This window comes from Cyprinodon tularosa, unplaced genomic scaffold, assembly GCF_016077235.1.
Source record: "Cyprinodon tularosa strain WSP-4 unplaced genomic scaffold, ASM1607723v1 ctg5, whole genome shotgun sequence".
In the NCBI taxonomy this organism is placed as follows: Eukaryota; Metazoa; Chordata; class Actinopteri; order Cyprinodontiformes; family Cyprinodontidae; genus Cyprinodon; species Cyprinodon tularosa.
The window spans coordinates 1,500,187-1,519,355 of NW_024039229.1; the positions used below are offsets into that span (position 1 = coordinate 1,500,187).

At 37.0% G+C, this 19,169-nt stretch overlaps 1 protein-coding gene and 1 gene segment (V, D, J or C); both read right to left on the reverse strand.

Annotated features, from left to right (window-relative positions):
• Positions 1–6,363: 6,363 nt before the first annotated feature.
• LOC119795095 lies at positions 6,364–6,844 on the reverse strand. The segment is given in 2 exon segments: positions 6,364–6,686; positions 6,793–6,844. Coding segments are annotated over 2 exon segments (375 nt in total).
• Positions 6,845–11,844: 5,000 nt separating this feature from the next.
• On the reverse strand, positions 11,845–16,577 carry LOC119795096 (zinc finger protein OZF-like). Its single transcript, XM_038302920.1, has 4 exons — positions 16,418–16,577; positions 13,100–13,421; positions 12,642–12,787; positions 11,845–12,473 (listed from the first exon to the last, which is right to left on the reverse strand). Exons 1-4 carry the CDS (start codon positions 16,575–16,577, stop codon positions 11,845–11,847), a joined length of 1,257 nt encoding a protein of 418 aa, XP_038158848.1.
• Positions 16,578–19,169: the final 2,592 nt, after the last annotated feature.

Here is a 19,169-nt window from a genome sequence, read left to right on the forward strand (position 1 = left end):
AAGCACTGAGGTCTAACTTTACAAAGAACATGACCAACCTGATCATGACAAGCTGATGATGCAAAGTTAATCTCTATAGCAATGCTCTCTCTGACTTCAACAGGAACAGAGATTTATGTGAAGCTCTTAAAATAAAACAGCATATTTGAACTTTTGAATAAATTCCCTTTATAACATTTCTAGCTTGTGTTCCAATTAGATGGTTCACTAGGGGATATAGCCAGCTGAACCACCAATTAGAGCAGTTCCCATTCCCATTTTTTACTCTATACGGTTGCTGGGATGTTCATTTACATGAATAAAAAATACCTTAAATTATAAATGAGTCAGTGAACACTTTTAATTAGTTAAACTTTATTGATCTCACATTGGAGAAATTTACCTCTTCATTTAACCCATCCCCTTGGGGAGCAGTGGGCTGCCATCGTGGGGCACCCGGGGAGCAATCGGGGGTTAAGGCTATTGCTCAGAGACCTAGAGTGCCAGTCTGTGGGAGTTGGGCTCTAACTCTGAAACTCAGGATTCCAAGCTCTATTCCCTAACCACTAGGCCACCAGCCCCCCCTTAATATTAAATATTATCAAATGTTCCTAGGTAAGGTGCTGCACAGATTAAAATACTGCTGCACAGCTGCAGAGTTGTTAGAACTGTTGCCTTGTAGCTAGAATGTTGTGTGTTTGAAACCCTGGGTTATCTCTGGGCAGGTTTGCATGTTCATCCCACACATGATGTTAAAAAGTGTTGTTTTCTTGTAAAAGTTCAGTTAGTTCTATTAAGTGCACTACGTTGAACGTATCAGTGTTTCTCTGTGCTCCTCTCTGGTTGACTGACAACCAGTACAGCGTAAACTCTACCTTTTGACTGCTGGAAATAGACATCATCCTCAGTATTCCCAGATCAAGAAAATGCAAGTATAGATAGGTTTCACAGATACTTTCACTTCTGCCACCAAGCTAATTCTGCTATTTTTCTGGTTTAACAAGGTCGGCATTTATTTAAATTTGATAGAGGTGGCTCTAAATTGGTACATTGCCATTTATTTCTCATAAAAGTAGCTGGTTTATCAATCCATCCCCCTGGTACAATATTAAACAGGAAAGCTTATGACAAAATGTACTAATGTCACAAGGAGCAAAATATTTTTGTTCTTTGAGTCCATGGAGGTGGACAGGAACTCCATGAACAACTGGAAAAGCTTGGAAGCTTATTGATCCTTGCAAATTTGCAACAAAGTCAGCTGTGTGTTCATACTTAAAATCTTCTATTTAGCGTACATGAAGGCTGATGTTAAACCAAGCCAGTTTCTGAATGATTCCTGCCATAACGATGTTTCAGTGGTTACAGAGGATGGAGAGGTGGAGACTTGGCTGCACACATCCAACTGGACCTGGCCGCTCATCCAGCCGTGCAGATTTTGAGATAAAAAAAATAAATGTGTCTTCTAGACATACACACACTTAGAGACACACAGAAGGTAGCATAGCCAGTGGTGTGCTGAAACAAACTGAAGTGATGGCCCATATATTTCAGGTGGGGAAACTTGTCTCTTGACATTAGATGAATTTCATCACTCTCATTTAACTGTAAATTAAAAATTATAACCTTCTGGGTTGAGGAAAAGGTCTTCTTCCACAGAAACTGTCCCCTCAGGTCTGCATACTGAGCAAAAATGTGTTTGTTAGCAGGAAGTATAAAAAAAGGAGTTTCTAAGTTTGCTTGTATTATGACCCCGATTAAGTAATTGAAGAGATGCTCGATGGTGGTCAGACTGACCCTTCTTCAGCTAGTAAAATAAAGATAAAAAAAATAACAAGAGAAAAAAATAACAAATTTAAAAGGCGTATAGAATTTGCTTATTATTTCAACATGCTTAACTTTAAGAAGTGCTAACATAAAACATGCTCAGAAAGCTAATAAAGAAGGCAGGATCTGTTCTTGGAACCTCTGGAGATGATTTCACAATGAAACATTTTCATAAACTGGATAACATTATGGACAACAGAGAGCCTCCTCTCCAGAATATTATTAAACAACAAAAGAATCTTCAGTCAGAGGCTTCTTTAGATCTGTGCAGGACAGACTGCTACAGAAGATTCCTCCTGCCTACAGCCATCAACACCTACAACATCTCATTGAAAAATTGTCAAGAAGGTACTGCATCATTTCATTTCTTTTTAGGATTAATAATGTATCTTGAACTGAATTTAATTGTATATTTTCTATTTCTCAAAATGTTAAGAAAATTAATGAATTTTTCATAAAATATTGACTCTGATATAACTTGTCAAAAATGTTTGTACAGTCAGGGCGTTTTGTACAATAACACATAAACTTTATGTTTTGCTTATAGTAATTTATATCTCTATATATATTTATATATATAAAAAATATTTTTAAAAACTCATCAAAAAAGACTGAGTAACCTAATAATAAAGGCACTACAATCATTTTTTTTCCCCTTACGGAGATAAAAGCTTGTTTGTGATTCAACAGAATTATTCTCTGCAGCTGCTGTTCAGTTTCAGTTATCTGACTGAGGGAGGTTTTTGTACAGCCGATTTTAACTGTGTGAACATCCACTGGTCGCTAACATAGCATTGGCCCTGACAGTAGTAAATTGCAGCATCATCAACCTGAACTTCACTGATGGTCAGAGTGAAGGCAGAGTGTGATCCACTGCCTGTAAAACGACTTGGAGTGCCTGATGCTCGGGTAATGGCACGATAAATAAGCATTTTAGGAGTTTGCTCATCTTTCTGTTGATACCAGGCTAACACATGATGCAAACCTCTATAATGATAAACATCGTGACTGGTTCTACACCTGATTGTAACAGATCCTCCCAGATCAGCTCTCACTGCTGCTGCAGGCTGAGTCACTGTGAATTGACCCCTGGACTCTGAGGACAGAGAGAGAAAAACATAAAGCAGGTTCATGGCTTGTTGGCCTTATTTCAGAGGAACAGATGTTCATAGAGGAGAGGAGTTTGATTCTCTGGACTTTACCTGTGAAGCAGCAGCAGAGGAGAGTCCAGATGAGGACGCAGATCAAAGTCATGTTTTTGATGAGGAGGATTTCTGTGTCTTCTGTTGTCATGAAGGACAGCTGTCAGTCATCCAGAGTTCAACTCTCAGGACTATAAACTCTCCCAGAGCGCTGGAGCATGGAGCTGCTGATGCAAAGTAAATCTCTATGGAAATACTGTGATACTGTGTCCCCTAAAACAAATGCATTGCGTGAGACACTGTCTGATGCTGCTAATTTCATTTAACTTGGTTTTCAACAAAAAAATGGGTTTTTACACAGTTTTTTAATTAAAAGAGTAACATTTAACCTAATTTCCTTTTGCTCACAACTAATGTCAACATCACTGGTAGGAAAACATTTTTTTTGACTTATCAGGTTACACATATTAATGAACAATAGTTCTTTAAACTCTTCTTACATATAGACATGGTGAAGGTTCTCAACATCAATATAGGGAGTCTTGGCCTAGTGGTTATAGCAGTGCTCTTGTGCCCTGAGAAGGATGCAAGTAGCCGGTGCGACCCCTACAGCCAGCACTCTGGGTCCCTGAGAAAGACCTTTAACCCGTGATTGCTCCCCAGGCACCGCACAGTGGCAGTCCACTGATGGGTTAAGATGCTGAAGTGAAAGCCCAGATCTCCATGTGACTGTGGACAGGAGAGAGGGATGCTGACCATGTTCCTGAACTTAACATGGTGCTGAATCCGTAAACGTTGATCCTCTTCTTTCCTGACCACACATCCCTAACATTGTTCTGCTGGAGCTTGTTTTCTAGCCTCTTCCTGTGTGCCTCCCTTCTCTCTTCTATCTTTAGCTTAAGTTGCCTCTGTATGTTTATTATTAATTCCCTCTCTCTGTTCTTAAAGGGTTGTTGTTTCTTCCTTTTTCTTTAAAGCAGGCATCCCCAAACTCGGTCCTCAAGGCCCCCTGTCCTGCAGGTTTTAGAGGTTTCCTTGCTCCAGCACAGCTGATTTTAATTGAAAGCTGATTAACAGGCTTTTGGTCTACTGCAATCATTATAACCAGCTGTGCTGAAGCAGAGAAACCTCTAAAACCTGCAGGACAGGGGGCCTTGAGGACCGAGTTTGGGGATGCCTGCTTTAAAGAAAACAAGTTTTTAATCAAACAAAATGTATTTCAATAATAAATAAAACAATAATGACATGATATTCAAGTAGATGGTTTTCTGCATTGTTCTCTAGTGTCACCTTTCTTCCCTATCATTTTCTTCTAGTTCCTTCACTGCATACCTGCTCCCACTTAGTTCATTACTCCATTCATTGTCCTGTTAGTCCGCCTCAGTATATGTACTCCTCCTCTGCAGTAAGTATTTGCTGGATTGTCATCATCACTTCTGGTGTGATTGATTTCATAGGCTGCGTCCTTCAAGGACCCAGTCTGTCCGGACTGAGTCCTTCAAAGGCTTTGAATATAAGGAGGCCAGAAGAGTTTGATTATAGATTCAAACAGGTCGAGCCTTCTGCGGCTGTCACTGCCCCTCAATCAGCGTAAGCTCTGTTACCTAGCAACCGTGACAGTTGACTGACAGCACAGGCAAAGAATGGATGCTGACTTCTCACTACTGCTCTGTCTGACAATTACATTACTTTCTAACCATTTAAAATAACAATTTTCATTAATTTAAGACAAATTTATTCATATACTTGTATTATATTAAACTTTGCTTATATAATCAGCACTGTTCGTTGCCATTTCCCTTTTTCCTCTGTGCACAGAGCAGCAGGTTGGCTAGGACTTGCAATGAATCACAGGATACCTGCAGTGGATACAGCAAACCAAACAGGCAGGAAGAAGGCAGCATATGTCACCTATGAAGGAGTCTTGCAATCTGTGTTATGTCGTGTTATGGAGCCTAGGCGGAAGTTGAACTGAAGAAACTCATTGCTCTCCGACATCCACCTGCGACACAGCCAATCAACTTTGAACCACACCTCCACGAAAGCCAATCAGCATCAAAAGTTAATCTTAAAAGGCCTCTGAGATGCACTGTGCGCAGGATGTGGATACACTGCATGACTTCAGTCAGATGGCACTGTTTCAACCACTTCCAGCCCCTCCTTTGTAGCTAAAGCTTCATCAGAGCGTCATTCCTCCGAACTCTTACTGCGTTCCCTGTCTCATCTTAACCGGTCCGGCAGAAGACCGCCATGTTGAGCCTGGTTCTGCCAGAGGTTTCTTCCCAATGGGGAGGTTTTCCTCTCCACCGTCGCTCCATGCTTGCTCTTCATGGACAGGTTCTCTCAACCTGTGTTTATCCAACTGGTCTACCATCTTCCAGATCCCTGAGTGAAGCTCTAGTATCAGCTCACGCAATCGACTGGATCTCCCTATAAAGCTCATCATACCGTCTTGCTAACCAGCAGTCTGCAGACTGACCAACTTCATATATCTCCACTCCACCACCAGTTTCAGCCCTTGGGGGAAACAGCCCTATTCTTTGCTCCTGTTCATGCATATCTATCAAAATTAAGCGCTGTGTTTCCTGCCGAGTTTGGAGCACCAAAGACAAAAAAATTGTATCAATAAATTTCTCCTAATTGTCTTTTCTATTCGTGTGACTTTTTAGATTGAAATGACATAATCAACCGACAAATCTGGCCTTCAGAGGATGCAGCCACAACATTCGAACACAACATTCATGATTTGCCACTACCCGTGTTACTCCATTCTGGTTCCTGTGTCCTATTTACCTTTGGATTTATTCTTCTGTCTGCAATCATCAAAATAAACCTACAAGGAATCAACTCTTCCTCTGCATGTGAGGTTCAGTTACACTCCTGCAAACCCTTTTTACATTTTTTTTTAAGTTTATTTAAACTTTGAGTTCACTCTGTTCTTTTTTTTTTTTTTTTTTTAACTGAGAGTAGATGTTTGAACACACACATAAACCCCCGAAAAAAAAAATGTTGTTTTACATCATTATTATGCGTGCTTGCTACTTGATAAAAACAGTCATGAGATCTGATACTGTGAGTGTTCCTTCCTCTCCAGCAGGACAGCATGAACTGTTCTATTGGTTCCACAGTACTGCCTCTATTTTGCTGTTTGTCTTAGTGTTACAACATATGCAATGAATACAAGGAAATATCTTAAAAAACATGTTTTATGTTGATTCATAAAAATAAAGTTTGAAAAAAATAATCAAAAATGATTTTTATATATTTTGTTTCACTAACCTTATGGAGACCCAACACTAAATATTTTGCCTCATAGAGATAAGACAGTTTTATTGATTGTTTCTTCAGAATCTGTTTCTGTGGCTGCAGTTCAGTTTCAGTTCAATCTGACTGAGGGAGGTTTTTGTACAACAGTTTTTTACTGTGTGAAAGGCCACTGGCTGCCAATGCGGTGGTAACTCTTACAGTAATAAACTGCAGCATCTTCAGCCTTAACTTCACTGATGGTCAAAATAAAGTCAGACTTTGATCCACTGCCTGTAAAACGGCTTGGAGTCCCGGACCCCCGAGTGCTGATATAATAAATAAGGAATTTAGGAGTTTGTCCATCTTTCTGTTGATACCAGGCTAAACGATTAGAACTAAAAACTTCATGACTGGTTCTACCTTTGATGGTGACAGATCCTCCAAGATCAACTCTCACTGCTGCAGGCTGAGTCACTGTGACCTGACCTCTGGACTCTGAGGACACAGAGACAAAAACATAAAGCAGCTTCATGGTTTGTCTGCTTCATTTCAGAGGGACAGATGTTCATAGAGGAGAGGAGTTTGATCCTCTGGACTTTACCTGTGAAGAAGCAGCAGAGGAGAGTCCAGATGAGGACGCAGATCAAAGTCATGTTTTTGATAAGGAGGATTTCTGCGTCTTCTGTTGTCATGAAGGACAGCTGTCAGTCATCCAGAGTTCAACTCTCAGGACTATAAAGTCTCCCAGAGCACTGGAGCATGGAGCTGCTGATGCAAAGTGAATCTATGGAAATGCTGTGAACGATTCCAACAAGTATGCGATCATTTGATGAGCTTTTGAATGGAATAAAATAATTTCTTTCTTCGTATTCCAGTCCCTTCAACAAATCGATCAATTCCAGTTTCGTACCACAGTGCCATCATTTTGTATCCATGTTGTTCATATTAGATGGTGGAGCCAGACTTGATGTTAAGGTTAAGTATAATTAATTAGAAGGAACTTTCACTGTCATTACATTTCATTTATTTATTTTATTTTTAGTTAATATATATATATATATATATATATATATATATATATATATATATATATATATATATATATATATATATATATATATATATATAACTTTAGAAGTTCCTCTGCAGCCGCTGCAGGAATCTGGCGCATTGTGGCTCAGTTCTGACTCTGTGGAGCCTCTTTTATAAATTGAAAGAGACGATCCTGAATTTATGATAAAGAGGAAAGAGAGTTAGAAAATAACACAAAGAGAGACACAAAAAGATCAAAAGCTAAATAAATACTTAAAGCCATCCATCTGGTTTCCATCTGGTTACTTCAAAATAACAGAAAATGGAGATAAAGAGATAAACGCAACACATTTAGAACAACAGCTTCAGGTTTAATCAAAGAAATGACACATTTCCATCACATTTATATTAACAATATATGTATGTGTTCTAACCATATACTTATGTTAAAACAATTCCTACAGAAATGTTATAAACAATCAGCAGCTTTAAAGGCTCATCTTCATTTTCAGAGCGATGTGTGTCTGCCCTCTTGTGACCAGAGAGAGAATGACAGCCCTGATGATGCACCTCATCTTTTCATTTCCATTTTTTAAGTATAAAAACAAGCTGCTGTGTTTCACTCTGCTTCAACGGTATGTGTTTCCGTAAAGAGTTTATGAAATTCAGCAGTGACCCTGTTTGAGTTATAACCTGATTTAATCTGAACTGATAGTTAAAACTATAGTAGAGCTAAACAATTGGGTCCAAGATATTAACACCTTAGCTTTGAATAATTGTGAATAACATGTGATAAATACTGCTCAATTTGACAAAAACCGACCAGGTTTATGCACTCCAACAGCCAATGGGACATCTACTTTCTTTTAATGTCTACAATTTCAGACATGCAAAAAAAAAAAGACAGCAGTACCACGGACAGCTCCACTTCTCTGAGAAGCAGGCTAAAGGCCAAAACGCACACAATCTGATTTTCCATCCAATCCCACAGAAAATTGTGTTGAACGACGTTGTGGCGTTTAGTGCTTATTGAATGATGATCACAAACAAAATGATTTTCTGCAAGAGGGCTTCCATAGCTCCGACTGAGATAGTTCCCAGGTCTATTTTAGTCAGACTACCAGCAGCAATTTCATAGATCTGACAGGAAGAGAGAGCTGCTTACAAAATAAGCTTCTCTATCAGTCCATGATTGGTTGCCCTGTTGTGATTTCCTAGAAAAGTTCAGCTTCAACTTCAGCGATAACAACTCCTCTCCATGAGGTGCTGCCGTTTTAAAACACCTCAGCTAGTCACACAAGGTGAAGGAGGAGCAGTGAACGCTCTCACCGTGTGGAGTTTACTGCTGGTCTTTTCCCCACCCATTGTCGAGTGCTTTGTATAGAAAATCTATATGAATCCAATGCGTTTGCCACAGCCACCGCGTTCGGTGCAAGTTTGCAGTTTATTTGTGTAAAGTTTAAAAACATTTCAAATTCTTAAAATACTCATTCTCCTCTCGACAAAAAAATAAAAACTAAAAAAAATAAGCTGATTGTTTAAATTTTGTCGATTTATGGCATGTTGCATCTTCTCATGGCAGGTGTTGTAACCATCGTAAGGATGGGATAGCTTGAAGACCCAAGTGTTTCAGCCTTAAATGAATAGTACACCCAAAACATGATTAGCCTTCATTTTCTACTCACCCCCATACTGAACAACACTCTGGAGTACTTTTTTGATATCTCAAATGCATCTGGAGATCTGGGAGGCTTCTTGCTGTCTGCTGACATTCAAATAATGGAGGTCTATGGTGCCCGAGGCAGAAAGGTCCATAAAAGTCCACAAAAAACGTGTCAATATTCCTCCATACTGCTCGTCCAATGTATTCCAAGTGTCCTGAGTGGGTAGCATCCATAATTTACTCGAAACAAAGTCATTTAGAATGTTTTTAGAGCATAAACAGTAGTGTATAGGATTTCCTAAAAGCGCGTTCACAAGTCTACGGAAACCGCGGCAGACCAAACCAGACGAAAGTGCGCATTCAGCTCGGCAAAGAACTCATGCTCTTCCTCAACACTGAAGTCCTCAGACATTTTTCTTTCGTGGTTTCTTTCTTTGCACAGGTAAACAGCACATTTCTTCTTCTACGCTTGCATTATCGGCAGAGCAGATGCTGAATGCGCACTTTCATCTGGTTTGGTCTGCCGCGGTTTCCGTAGAGTCATGAACTCGCAGGCGCTTGCTTTTAGGAAATCCTATACACTACTGTTTATGCTCTAAAAACATTCTAAATGACTTCGTTTCGAGTAAATTATGGATGCTACCCACTCAGGACACTTGGAATACATTGGACGAGCAGTATGGAGGAATATTGACACGTTTTTTGTGGACTTTTATGGACCTTTCTGTCTCGGTCACCATAGACCTCCATTATTTGAATGTCAGCAGACAGCAAGAAGCCTCCCAGATCTCCAGATGCATTTGAGATATCAAAAAAGTACTCCAGAGTGTTGTTCAGCATGGGGGCGAGTAGAAAATGAAGGCTAATCATGTTTTGGGTGTACTATTCCTTTAAACACTTCAGTGTTGACTACGTATTTTTTATGAATATTGTGAAAAATCAGTCCAATGCAATCATATTTAAATGATATGGGCAATTAGCAGACAGATTTAACAAATATTGTAATATAATAGTAATATTTTACATATTTCATAATCAGAAATACTTTAATAATCCCGGAGGGAAATTACTTAAATTTGCAAAGGATTAAGATATTGTTATTGTTTAGTTTAAGTGCTTTATTGCAAAATTATCATATTATTGAGCAAGGTTTTTTTTTTGTTTTTTTTTTTGTTTTTTTTGGAATAGATGTAGATCCTCTACTGCTACTCTTTGAAATCAAATTCTCTGAATGGTCCAGGTCAGGTCTCGCTTTGGCTTTGCCTACAGATGGGGTTCTCAGCTGACTTTCTGTAATCGAAGTTTCAGATAAGAGCTTTTCCAGTTAAACTATAATGTTCTGAAGTCAAAGTATTGCCTTAACAAATTCTAACTAAATAAGGTTAAATGCATTAATACACAAACCTATCTTTTAGTTTTAGGGTTGCTGTTTTTTCCACCTCATCAGTCAAGTTAACAGAGATTTAATCTGAAGTCTGAAAATATTTCACCTCTGAACTATCGAGGAATCCAAACATCAAATAAAGTCCAAATACAAATAAGTCAATCTTTACGAATCCCAAATATTTAAATTACCAAATTTAAAAGAAAAACATGTTGTAACTTTTTTTTAACTGTGTTGTTGACTTTTCTTTACCACTTAGCTTGTTATTTGCCACATTCTAGTTTTTCCGTTACTGTACGCTATATAATGCATTCTTTAATAAAATATATATTTAAAATATCTGAACATTTTGATTTTTTAATTATTTATACTTTTGCTTGTCTTTGCATTTCAATACCTTTTACTTCGAAATACACTTTTTGTCAGGGTTTGGTTGAGGTTTTGAGGACCTGAATGCAGAGGCGAGGAGGCAGAGGTGAGTTCTTGTAGTTTTAATGGAGTTAACACAGGTAACAGAGGCAGGAATCCAAAAATCCAACATAAAAATGCAAAATAAACCAGAATCATGGAGACCTCATGGAAAACATGCACGAGCAGCCGGGAAAAGACGGGGAACCAACGCTGATGAACTGCACAGGGCAGGGAGAGTATCTATGGGATACTAAATAAAGACAGGACCAACACAAGAGGGCAACAGAGGGCAAGCAAAGAAAAACCTAAGAACTCAAATATAACCAGAAAAATACCACAAAATAGGAATTAAACCAATAAAACTAAAAAACAAAGAACAACATGGATCAAAGTGAAACTGAATACTCAAAAGAAAACCTAACACAACCAAGACCTTGACACTTCTAATATCTTTGTTATTTCTTTAGTCGACCCAGACCCCGATTGCTGCTTTTATGTATCTGTTTGAGAAACATTATGGTGATATTGTCTATTTACTGTAGGTTCTTATTGGGAAGGATGTTGTTCATCCAGCAACAAAGAAACAATTCACCTCTCTAACTAACTCTGTACAGCTTCTTTTTTTCTTTTTTAAATCAACACTGTTGTGACAGATTTTAAAGAAGGTTAAACGTGTCAGGATGCATTGTGGGAATAAATGCGCATCTCAGTCTAAATAAATCAGCAAAAATGTTACAAAATGCGAACCTAATCCCAAAGCTTTGATTAAATAAACTCAGTAAAAAGACGATGGCTCCGCTGTGTTTTTACCTATTTGGAGGTAAAAGAAATTACGTTTTTACCGTGCAGTGTATCTATGAAGTATCAACTTCAGCCCATTTAGAGCTCCGTGAAGTTTTATTTGCCGTCTCTGTAACGGTTTTTGAAACTGAAGGAAAATAATTGTAGTCTGCATGGTATTTCATGTGTTTATTCAAATACAATTTTATATAAAATAACCCTTTTAAACCAATGCACATGATAAAGTGCATGTTAAAACTGACTTCTTTGTGAAACTCTTTCCACAGGTTGTACATGAAAAATTATCCTTCACAAATATGTAAATTCTTTTATGATCAGATGTCTTTGTGTTTAACTTTTCCACAGGTCATACATTAAAAAGGCTAGTCACCTGTGTGAATCTTAATGTGATGAGTCAACTGAGTTTTTTTTCTGAAGCCCGTTCCACAGGTCACACATGAAAACGGCTTCTCGCCTGAGTGAATTCTTATGTGATAAGTTAACTGAGTTTTTTGTCTGAAGCCTTTTCCACAGGTCACACATGAAAATGGCTTCTCGCCTGAGTGAATTTTATTGTGATAAGCTAAAGAACCTTTTTGTGCGAAACTTTTCCCACAGGTCATACATGAAAACGGTTTCTCGCCTGAGTGAATTCTTATGTGATCACTTAACAGATTTTTTCGTCTAAAGCTTTTTCCACAGGTCACACATGAAAATGGCTTCTCGCCTGTGTGAATTTTTATATGAAAAGCTAAATAACTTTTTTGTGAGAAACTTTTTCCGCAGGTCATACATGAAAACGGTTTCTCACCTGTGTGAGTTCTGATGTGCACATTTAATGTACTTTTTTGTTTAAAGGTTTTTCCACAGGTCATACATGAAAATTGCTTCTCATCTGTGTGAATTCTTATGTGACTATTAAACCGAGTTATTTCTCTAAAGCTTTTTCCACAGGTCACACATGAAAATGGCTTCTCACGTGTGTGATTTCTTATGTGATCAGTTAAATAAACTTTTAGTGCGAAACTTCTTCCGCAGGTCAAACATGAAAATGTTTTCTCGCCTGTATGAATTCTTATGTGAGTAGCTAAACTAATTTCTTGTGAGAAACTTCTTCCGCAGGTCATACATGAAAATGGCTTCTTGCGTGCATGAATTCTTTCGTGAACAGTTAAATTACCTTTTAGTCTGAAGCTTTTCCCACAGATCATACAGGAAAATGGCTTCTCACCTGTGTGAATTGTTATGTGCTCAGTTAAATTACTTTTTTGGGTGAAACGTTTTCCACAGGTCATACATGAATACGGCCTTTCACCCGTGTGAATTCTGATGTGCGCAGTTAATCTATATTTTTCTGAAAGACTTTTTCCACAGGTCAGACATGAAAAACGTTTCTTATGTGTAACAGGGGTCTCTGGCCTTAATATTTGTCCACAAACGGGGCTTTCAAATGTTGGGCTCTTAACCATTTTATTCAAGTGTTTATTTTTCTGAGTTTTTTTGAGTCCTTCTTGTTTTGAACTGCCTTCAAGGTTGCTAGTTTCCAGACCTTTGTATTCCCTGGCAGATCCTGAATTATCAGAATTGCTTCTTTCCAATTTGTCATTTTGAGGTTCAGCAGAGCCCTGAATGACTAACTTGAATAACTCTCTGTTTGGTTCTGGTTTCATGTTGTATATGTCCTCATGGAAAGGAGTTGCTAGATGTCGATGTCCTGATATCTGGTTTGACTGTTGCAGACATGCGTTCTGTGGTTTGGTCTCCGGCTTCAGCTCATTCTGCTCTTCATCCTGTTTTATGAAAAACTCCTTTTCTTCTTTCAGGTGCAGAAACTGTAGCTCATCATATTCTTCTTTTATCTGCTGATGGCCTGGTTCCTCTTTTTTCCAGTTTCTCTCCAAGTCACAGGACTGTTGGTCCATAAGAACCGCGTCCTTCTTTACAGGGTGTTGTAGTGAGTCTGGACACAAAAGAAGATAAAAAATTTGCTCTTTAAGTCAAACAAAAGCAAAACTGTTTTTGTCATATTGGTAAAGATGCAAAGTGTATAAAAACTCTTAAATTGCAAGGACTTTTACTTTTTGAAATCACTAAAAGCACCTCTTGTAGCAAAGAGCAGAGCTATATTGTATTCTTGTATTATATAATTAGTTAATTTGTGTGACATGAAATCTTTAACTTTGTGAGTTAATAATCACATCCATTCCAAGAGTTCCCTGTGTTTTTCCTGTGATAGACAGACAGATAGACATAGACATACTAAGTCCGACAGAGATGCTCTCTTGCTTCTCATTTGCTCATATTACCGTAGTATTACATTTCGCATTCTAATCTCTTAGCCAACCACTACAGAAAGTTGGACTAAACTTGGCTTTACAAGGATTCTGCAGGGTCCGTCTGCAAAGGAGTGGAAAAAGACTGTTGCTGGAGTTAATGGGTAGATTTATATGAAGTGTTCTATGGTAGGCCGTTTTTATATTTATTACAAGCAGTCTCCTCTCTGTTCTTTTTCTTTGTAAGGGTAGTGTGACCACAATAACATTACAGGTTTATTTTTTAATGGTAGTGGATAAATGTATTGAGGTTTGCATTTATGTATGTAGGATAAATCATCTGTTTGCCACAAGCCACCTGGGAGACACAGCAAACGGGGAAGAAGGAGCTCTGGTCAGATTAAACAAAAATTTGGCAACACTGAAAAGTGTTATGTCTGGCACAAAAAGCAACACAGCTCATCATGCTGAACACACCATCCAAACTGTCCAGCATGGTGGTGGCAGCATCATGGTTTGGGCCTGTTTTTCTTCAGCAGAGACAGGGAAGATTGTTACAATTGAAGGGAAGATGGATGGGGCCAAATACAGGACCATTCTGGTAGAAAACCAATTGGAGTCTGCAAAAGACCTGAGACTGAGATGGTGATTTATCTTCCAAGAAGTCAATGATCCAAAACATAAAACAAAATCTACAATGGAATGGTTTACAAATGAACATATCCAGGTGTTAGAATGGCCAAGTCAAAGTCCAGAGCTGAATCCAATCTAGAATCTGTAGAAAGAACTGAAACTATTGTTTCAAACACTCTCCATCCAACCTCACTGAGACTGAGCTGTTTTGCAGGAAGAATGAGCAGAAATTAAGTCTCCCAATGTGCAAAACTGATATAGACATACCCCAAGCAATTAGCAGCTGTAAACTCAGTAAAAGGTGGCGCTAAAAAGTATTAACTCAAGGGAACTGTATAATTTTTCACACCAAATTAAATTTTTTTTAATGTATTAACACAATTTGAATCAATTTTGTTCTTCTTCATGGTTGTGTCCCAGCTGTTGTTGATTCTTCACAAAGAATTAACATTTTAGGTCTTTATGTTTGAAAACTAATTGTGGAAAAAGGTTGAAAAGTTCAAGGGGGATGAATACTTTTGCAAGGCACTGTATGCATGTAGTTTGTTTAAAAAACAAAAAGGCAGCCAGCAGGAAAACTATAACAGGAAAAAGAAAATCTATAAGATTATATTTGAGTTCATAGGTTTAATATTTATTAGCTATGATGAAACATTTATACAAATTTACACATCCAAAGAATTAACTAGAATCAAAACCAGAATCCTTCAATTATAATGTAACCCTATCTAAACCTTATCCTTTGTCAGCAGCAACAGAAATATATGATCAAATTGGATTTCTGAAGGCATTTTTTGTATTTTTCTTAGTCATAATCGGAAAAAGGTATTCAACTACGCAACTTTAGTCAAATAAAGGCAGCTTGGTGGTTATAACTGTGTCTGCATTGTATTTGGTCTTGTTAAAGATTAGAAGAAGACAGTCGTAAAAAGCCTCAAAGCTTAATCGCTCAGTCCTGTCCGATCTTGTATTAATTTTAAACTTTTGCAAAGAATGTGAAGGTTCTCACACAGCTTAAACAAAACAAGTTACAAATTCCCAAACCATACGGATGTTGAAATAACCTTGAACCAAAGGAGTCTCCCCTCCCTTCTCACTGGAAAACAGCTTCTCAGGCGTAAGAAAAAAAAAAACTCCTATGCAGACAGATTGTGGCCTTGCAGGTGTGAGACTGCCTTAACAAATACTGTTATCAAGCAAAGATGATAAAATGAATACTCATGGTTAATAAAATTGAGGAATGAATGGGAAATTAATTTTAACTATAGTTGAACTTGGAGTGTTTTAAACAGACATCTACACACAACTATCTGTCCTTTAGAAACATTTGCATTTTGCATTTATTCAAACCAAAGGGTCACATCATCTACAGTATGAGGCTATAACACTGATACCATGGTGGAAATAAAACAGATCAATTTGCACAACAACAGGTTGCATAATGCAGAGGCATCCTCTGCTGGAGCCGTATTTCCCTCTTCATCGTGTTTACTTTGAACAGATTTGCTCAGACAAGCGCTTTCTTTCTTTCTTAAGTTTTACTTGATGCATGCCATGTCATCATAGGTGGTTCTATTACTGAAAGGTCCTTTAGAACAATTTCATTTGTTTTCTTTACAAATTCTGTTTAACTAATTATTTTAAAACAATAATTAGTTAAACAGTTTTCATCTGCTAAATATTTGTTTTTTTAACAAAATAAAATACTCCAATTTTTTTCAGCTGAATTTATCAGTTTTTCTTTAGTTCTAATTCAGATTTATAGAAAACGGTCATTTTAACTTAATTTAAGCAGAATAATATGTAAAATTCCTAAATCATGTATATATAAATATATATATATATATATTGACCTAATAAGACATAGAAGTTTAATTAAACCTAATTGAACAGAATTGTCACTTCATGCATCTATCTTAATATATTTGAATCCCTTGCATCTCGATCTGAAAGAAATCTTCAGAAATGTTCCAAAAGGCAAACCCAATTCAACAACATTGCAAAAATCCTCACATTAAATAAACCATAGCACCACTGTTTGTCTCCTTACCTATTCGGTGAAGGATGATCCTTGGAATCCGGGTGAAATCCAGCAGTCTGAGTTGATCATCAGCCTCTTCTTTGCTGTTGACAACTTCCTTGAATTCTGTGGAGGTTTCCTCTGCAAAGTTTAAATGCTTAAACTCTCGCTGACACTGATCAGATGGCATTCTGGCGAAAAATATACTTAACAGACCAGACAACGCGTGCAAACTGCCCCCGAATGACAAGGAAACTGCAGGTGATGAGACACACGTCTATTTTTTTTTTTTCATTCGTCTCCTTCTAGGATCTATCTGGCTATCTTTGCTGTGCCGCCCCCACCTGGTGCTATGGAATGTGGATAGACAAAATAAACAATCACATAAAATTCGACAAAAGAATCGTGGCCAAAAATCTAAATAAGTCTTCCAAACAAAACAATCTAATTGTCAAAATTTTACTAATTTCATAATGAATCAATTCAATCTGATTTTTACTCATTTCAATAAAACTTCAGCTTAAGTGTGGTATTTTATTTTTGTTCTAAAGAAACTGCAGAATATGCTCTAAAGCCTAACCTTCTGCACAGTAACTGCACTTTTTATACTATGTTAAATTGTCTTTATTTCTTGTCATGCATTTAATTTATATCAATACTACTTTAAATCTTCCTCTCTGTTTTACCATCTGTTCATCACATTCTTTGTATTTTTATCTGCTTTTTTTTATTTCCCTCCATTGCTCATACATTAGAGCACCCAAGCAAAATATTTTCCACATATCAATTTGTAGCCATTTTGTAAGAAGGATGGTTTTTAGTTCAGGATTCTAAAAGACAAAAATGTTGCAAATAACTGCTAGAATAAATTATTAATTTTAATTTGTAATCTATATGTATTATTACTGACTGTTTGTCACATTTTTGGTGAATTAAGCTGGTCTGTTGTTCTCTGTGTGTAACATACACCACCCACAGTGCTTATTATAATATCTACATATGTATTTGAGGAAGAATTGTTTATTGCTTTCATTTGAACAGTTCTTTTTCCATATAAAAAAATCTTGAATCTTAATGAAAGGAAATTCATGTCTGCTACTTTTTGTAACTTATATATATATATATATAATTTTTTTTTCATTTCCATGCAAGTTTTGATTATATAAACTTGTAAAGCGCTGCAAAGCATTTTTCCCCTTAAATTTAATTTTCATAGCCTGAATTGGGTTTCAAATTATAATTTCATTTTAAAGGGGAAATAAACTGATCCAGACGTTAACATATACTTGCTTTTCCCAATTATCTGAGATTATTTCTGTGTTATGTGTGGTATGTCAGTTATATTTTCTCCATCCAGACCTCATGCACTGACTCACCAATAGGATCAATAACAATGCATGTAAACTTGACAGTTAGAATATTCTTTTATTTTTGGTTTTTATGCATCCATTATATACATTTAATTTAAAAATATATAAAGGCTATATATATAAAAAAAAAATCCATTTTAAAATCTAAAGTGTTTTTTGAAGCAGAGAAGAACAATCGTTCAGTTTGGTATATAGACAATTTCCAATTCGCATATTTTATAAAACACGTGAACTGACCGTTTTTTCTTTTTTATGGCTTAATGAGAGCAGTGGGCTTTGAATGGAGACAAAGCCATTCTCAAGCACATATCAAGATGCTCATTTTGAGCCTGGATTTATATTTATTTTTGATTATATTCATGGTGGAGAATCCTGCTTCACAGCAGCAGATTGAGCCAGACATAATCAGAATGTGCACGCCATTTCACTTTTTTTTCACCAGTTCACTGTGCTTCTTCCAGCAGTCCACACTTTCTCTGCTCTTTTTGTCATCGTATTCTTTTTTTCCCCTTTGCCCGGCTTGCCACAGGTTTGCCTGCGGTGTTTAAAAATGGCTCACAGCAGTGACCCAGACTGACAGCAGCTCATTGGTTAATTTGTGTCACCTGTAGCCTGGTACCTCTGGAAGGCTTTACCATATTAACAGAAGAAGCAGTGCAAGTGAAGTTAGACAATGTCTTCAGACAACATGCGGTAATTTATAAATGTTTTAAATCAGTTTGGGTCCTGATTGTCCAGCCGGTGGGTCCGGATCGTGGTCCGCTAATCCGTGACCTCTGCACTAGGCCAACACTCCCACTCAAAAACAAGAAATTTATTTTCAGCATTAACTTTATTCTCATTTAGAGATAAGATCATCTAAAGATTTTGATTATTGCCATGAGCTACTCAGAATGGCAAACTAAGAAACGAATTAACATAAATTTGTGAATTTTAGATGATTAAAACTTATAGTAATGGGATAAGAGGACATTAAAATACTATAAAATTTTTAATACATTTGAAAATATAATAATGAATGTGGCAGTAAATTATGTAATATATTCTTTACTGATATCTTAGACATGAGGCATATTCATTCATAAAGGACCAATATGAAATACCAAAATGTTACAGTACATAATGGATAAACCATTAACAAAGAAATCATCACATAAAAAAAAAAACATAAAATACAGACATTAAAACTTAATTCTTCTTTGGAAAAAGTGTTTTTAATCCAAATTAATATTTCACACTCGGAAAGTTGTCAATCTCATATTGAAAATGGACATTTTTTTAAATCGGGTTTTTGATCAAAAGCTGCTGTCAGTCGAAATTCGTCAAGGCTAATCTAAAGGAAGATAATTCCAGAAAATCCGCAGGCTTTTCACAGTAAATATTTTAAAATGAAAATAAGTGATCGGAATAAA

Coding starts and splice junctions, on each gene's coding strand:
- LOC119795096 (XM_038302920.1), bottom strand. CDS start 16,577: ATGCCATCTGATCAGTGTCAGCGAGAGTTTAAGCATTTAAACTTTGCA. Junction 12,788..13,099: donor CCAAACAGAGAGTTATTCAA/GTTAGTCATTCA, acceptor TGCGCACATCAG/AATTCACACGGGTGAAAGGC. Junction 12,474..12,641: donor GAAAAGCTTCAGACTAAAAG/GTAATTTAACTG, acceptor TCGCACTAAAAG/TTTATTTAACTGATCACATA.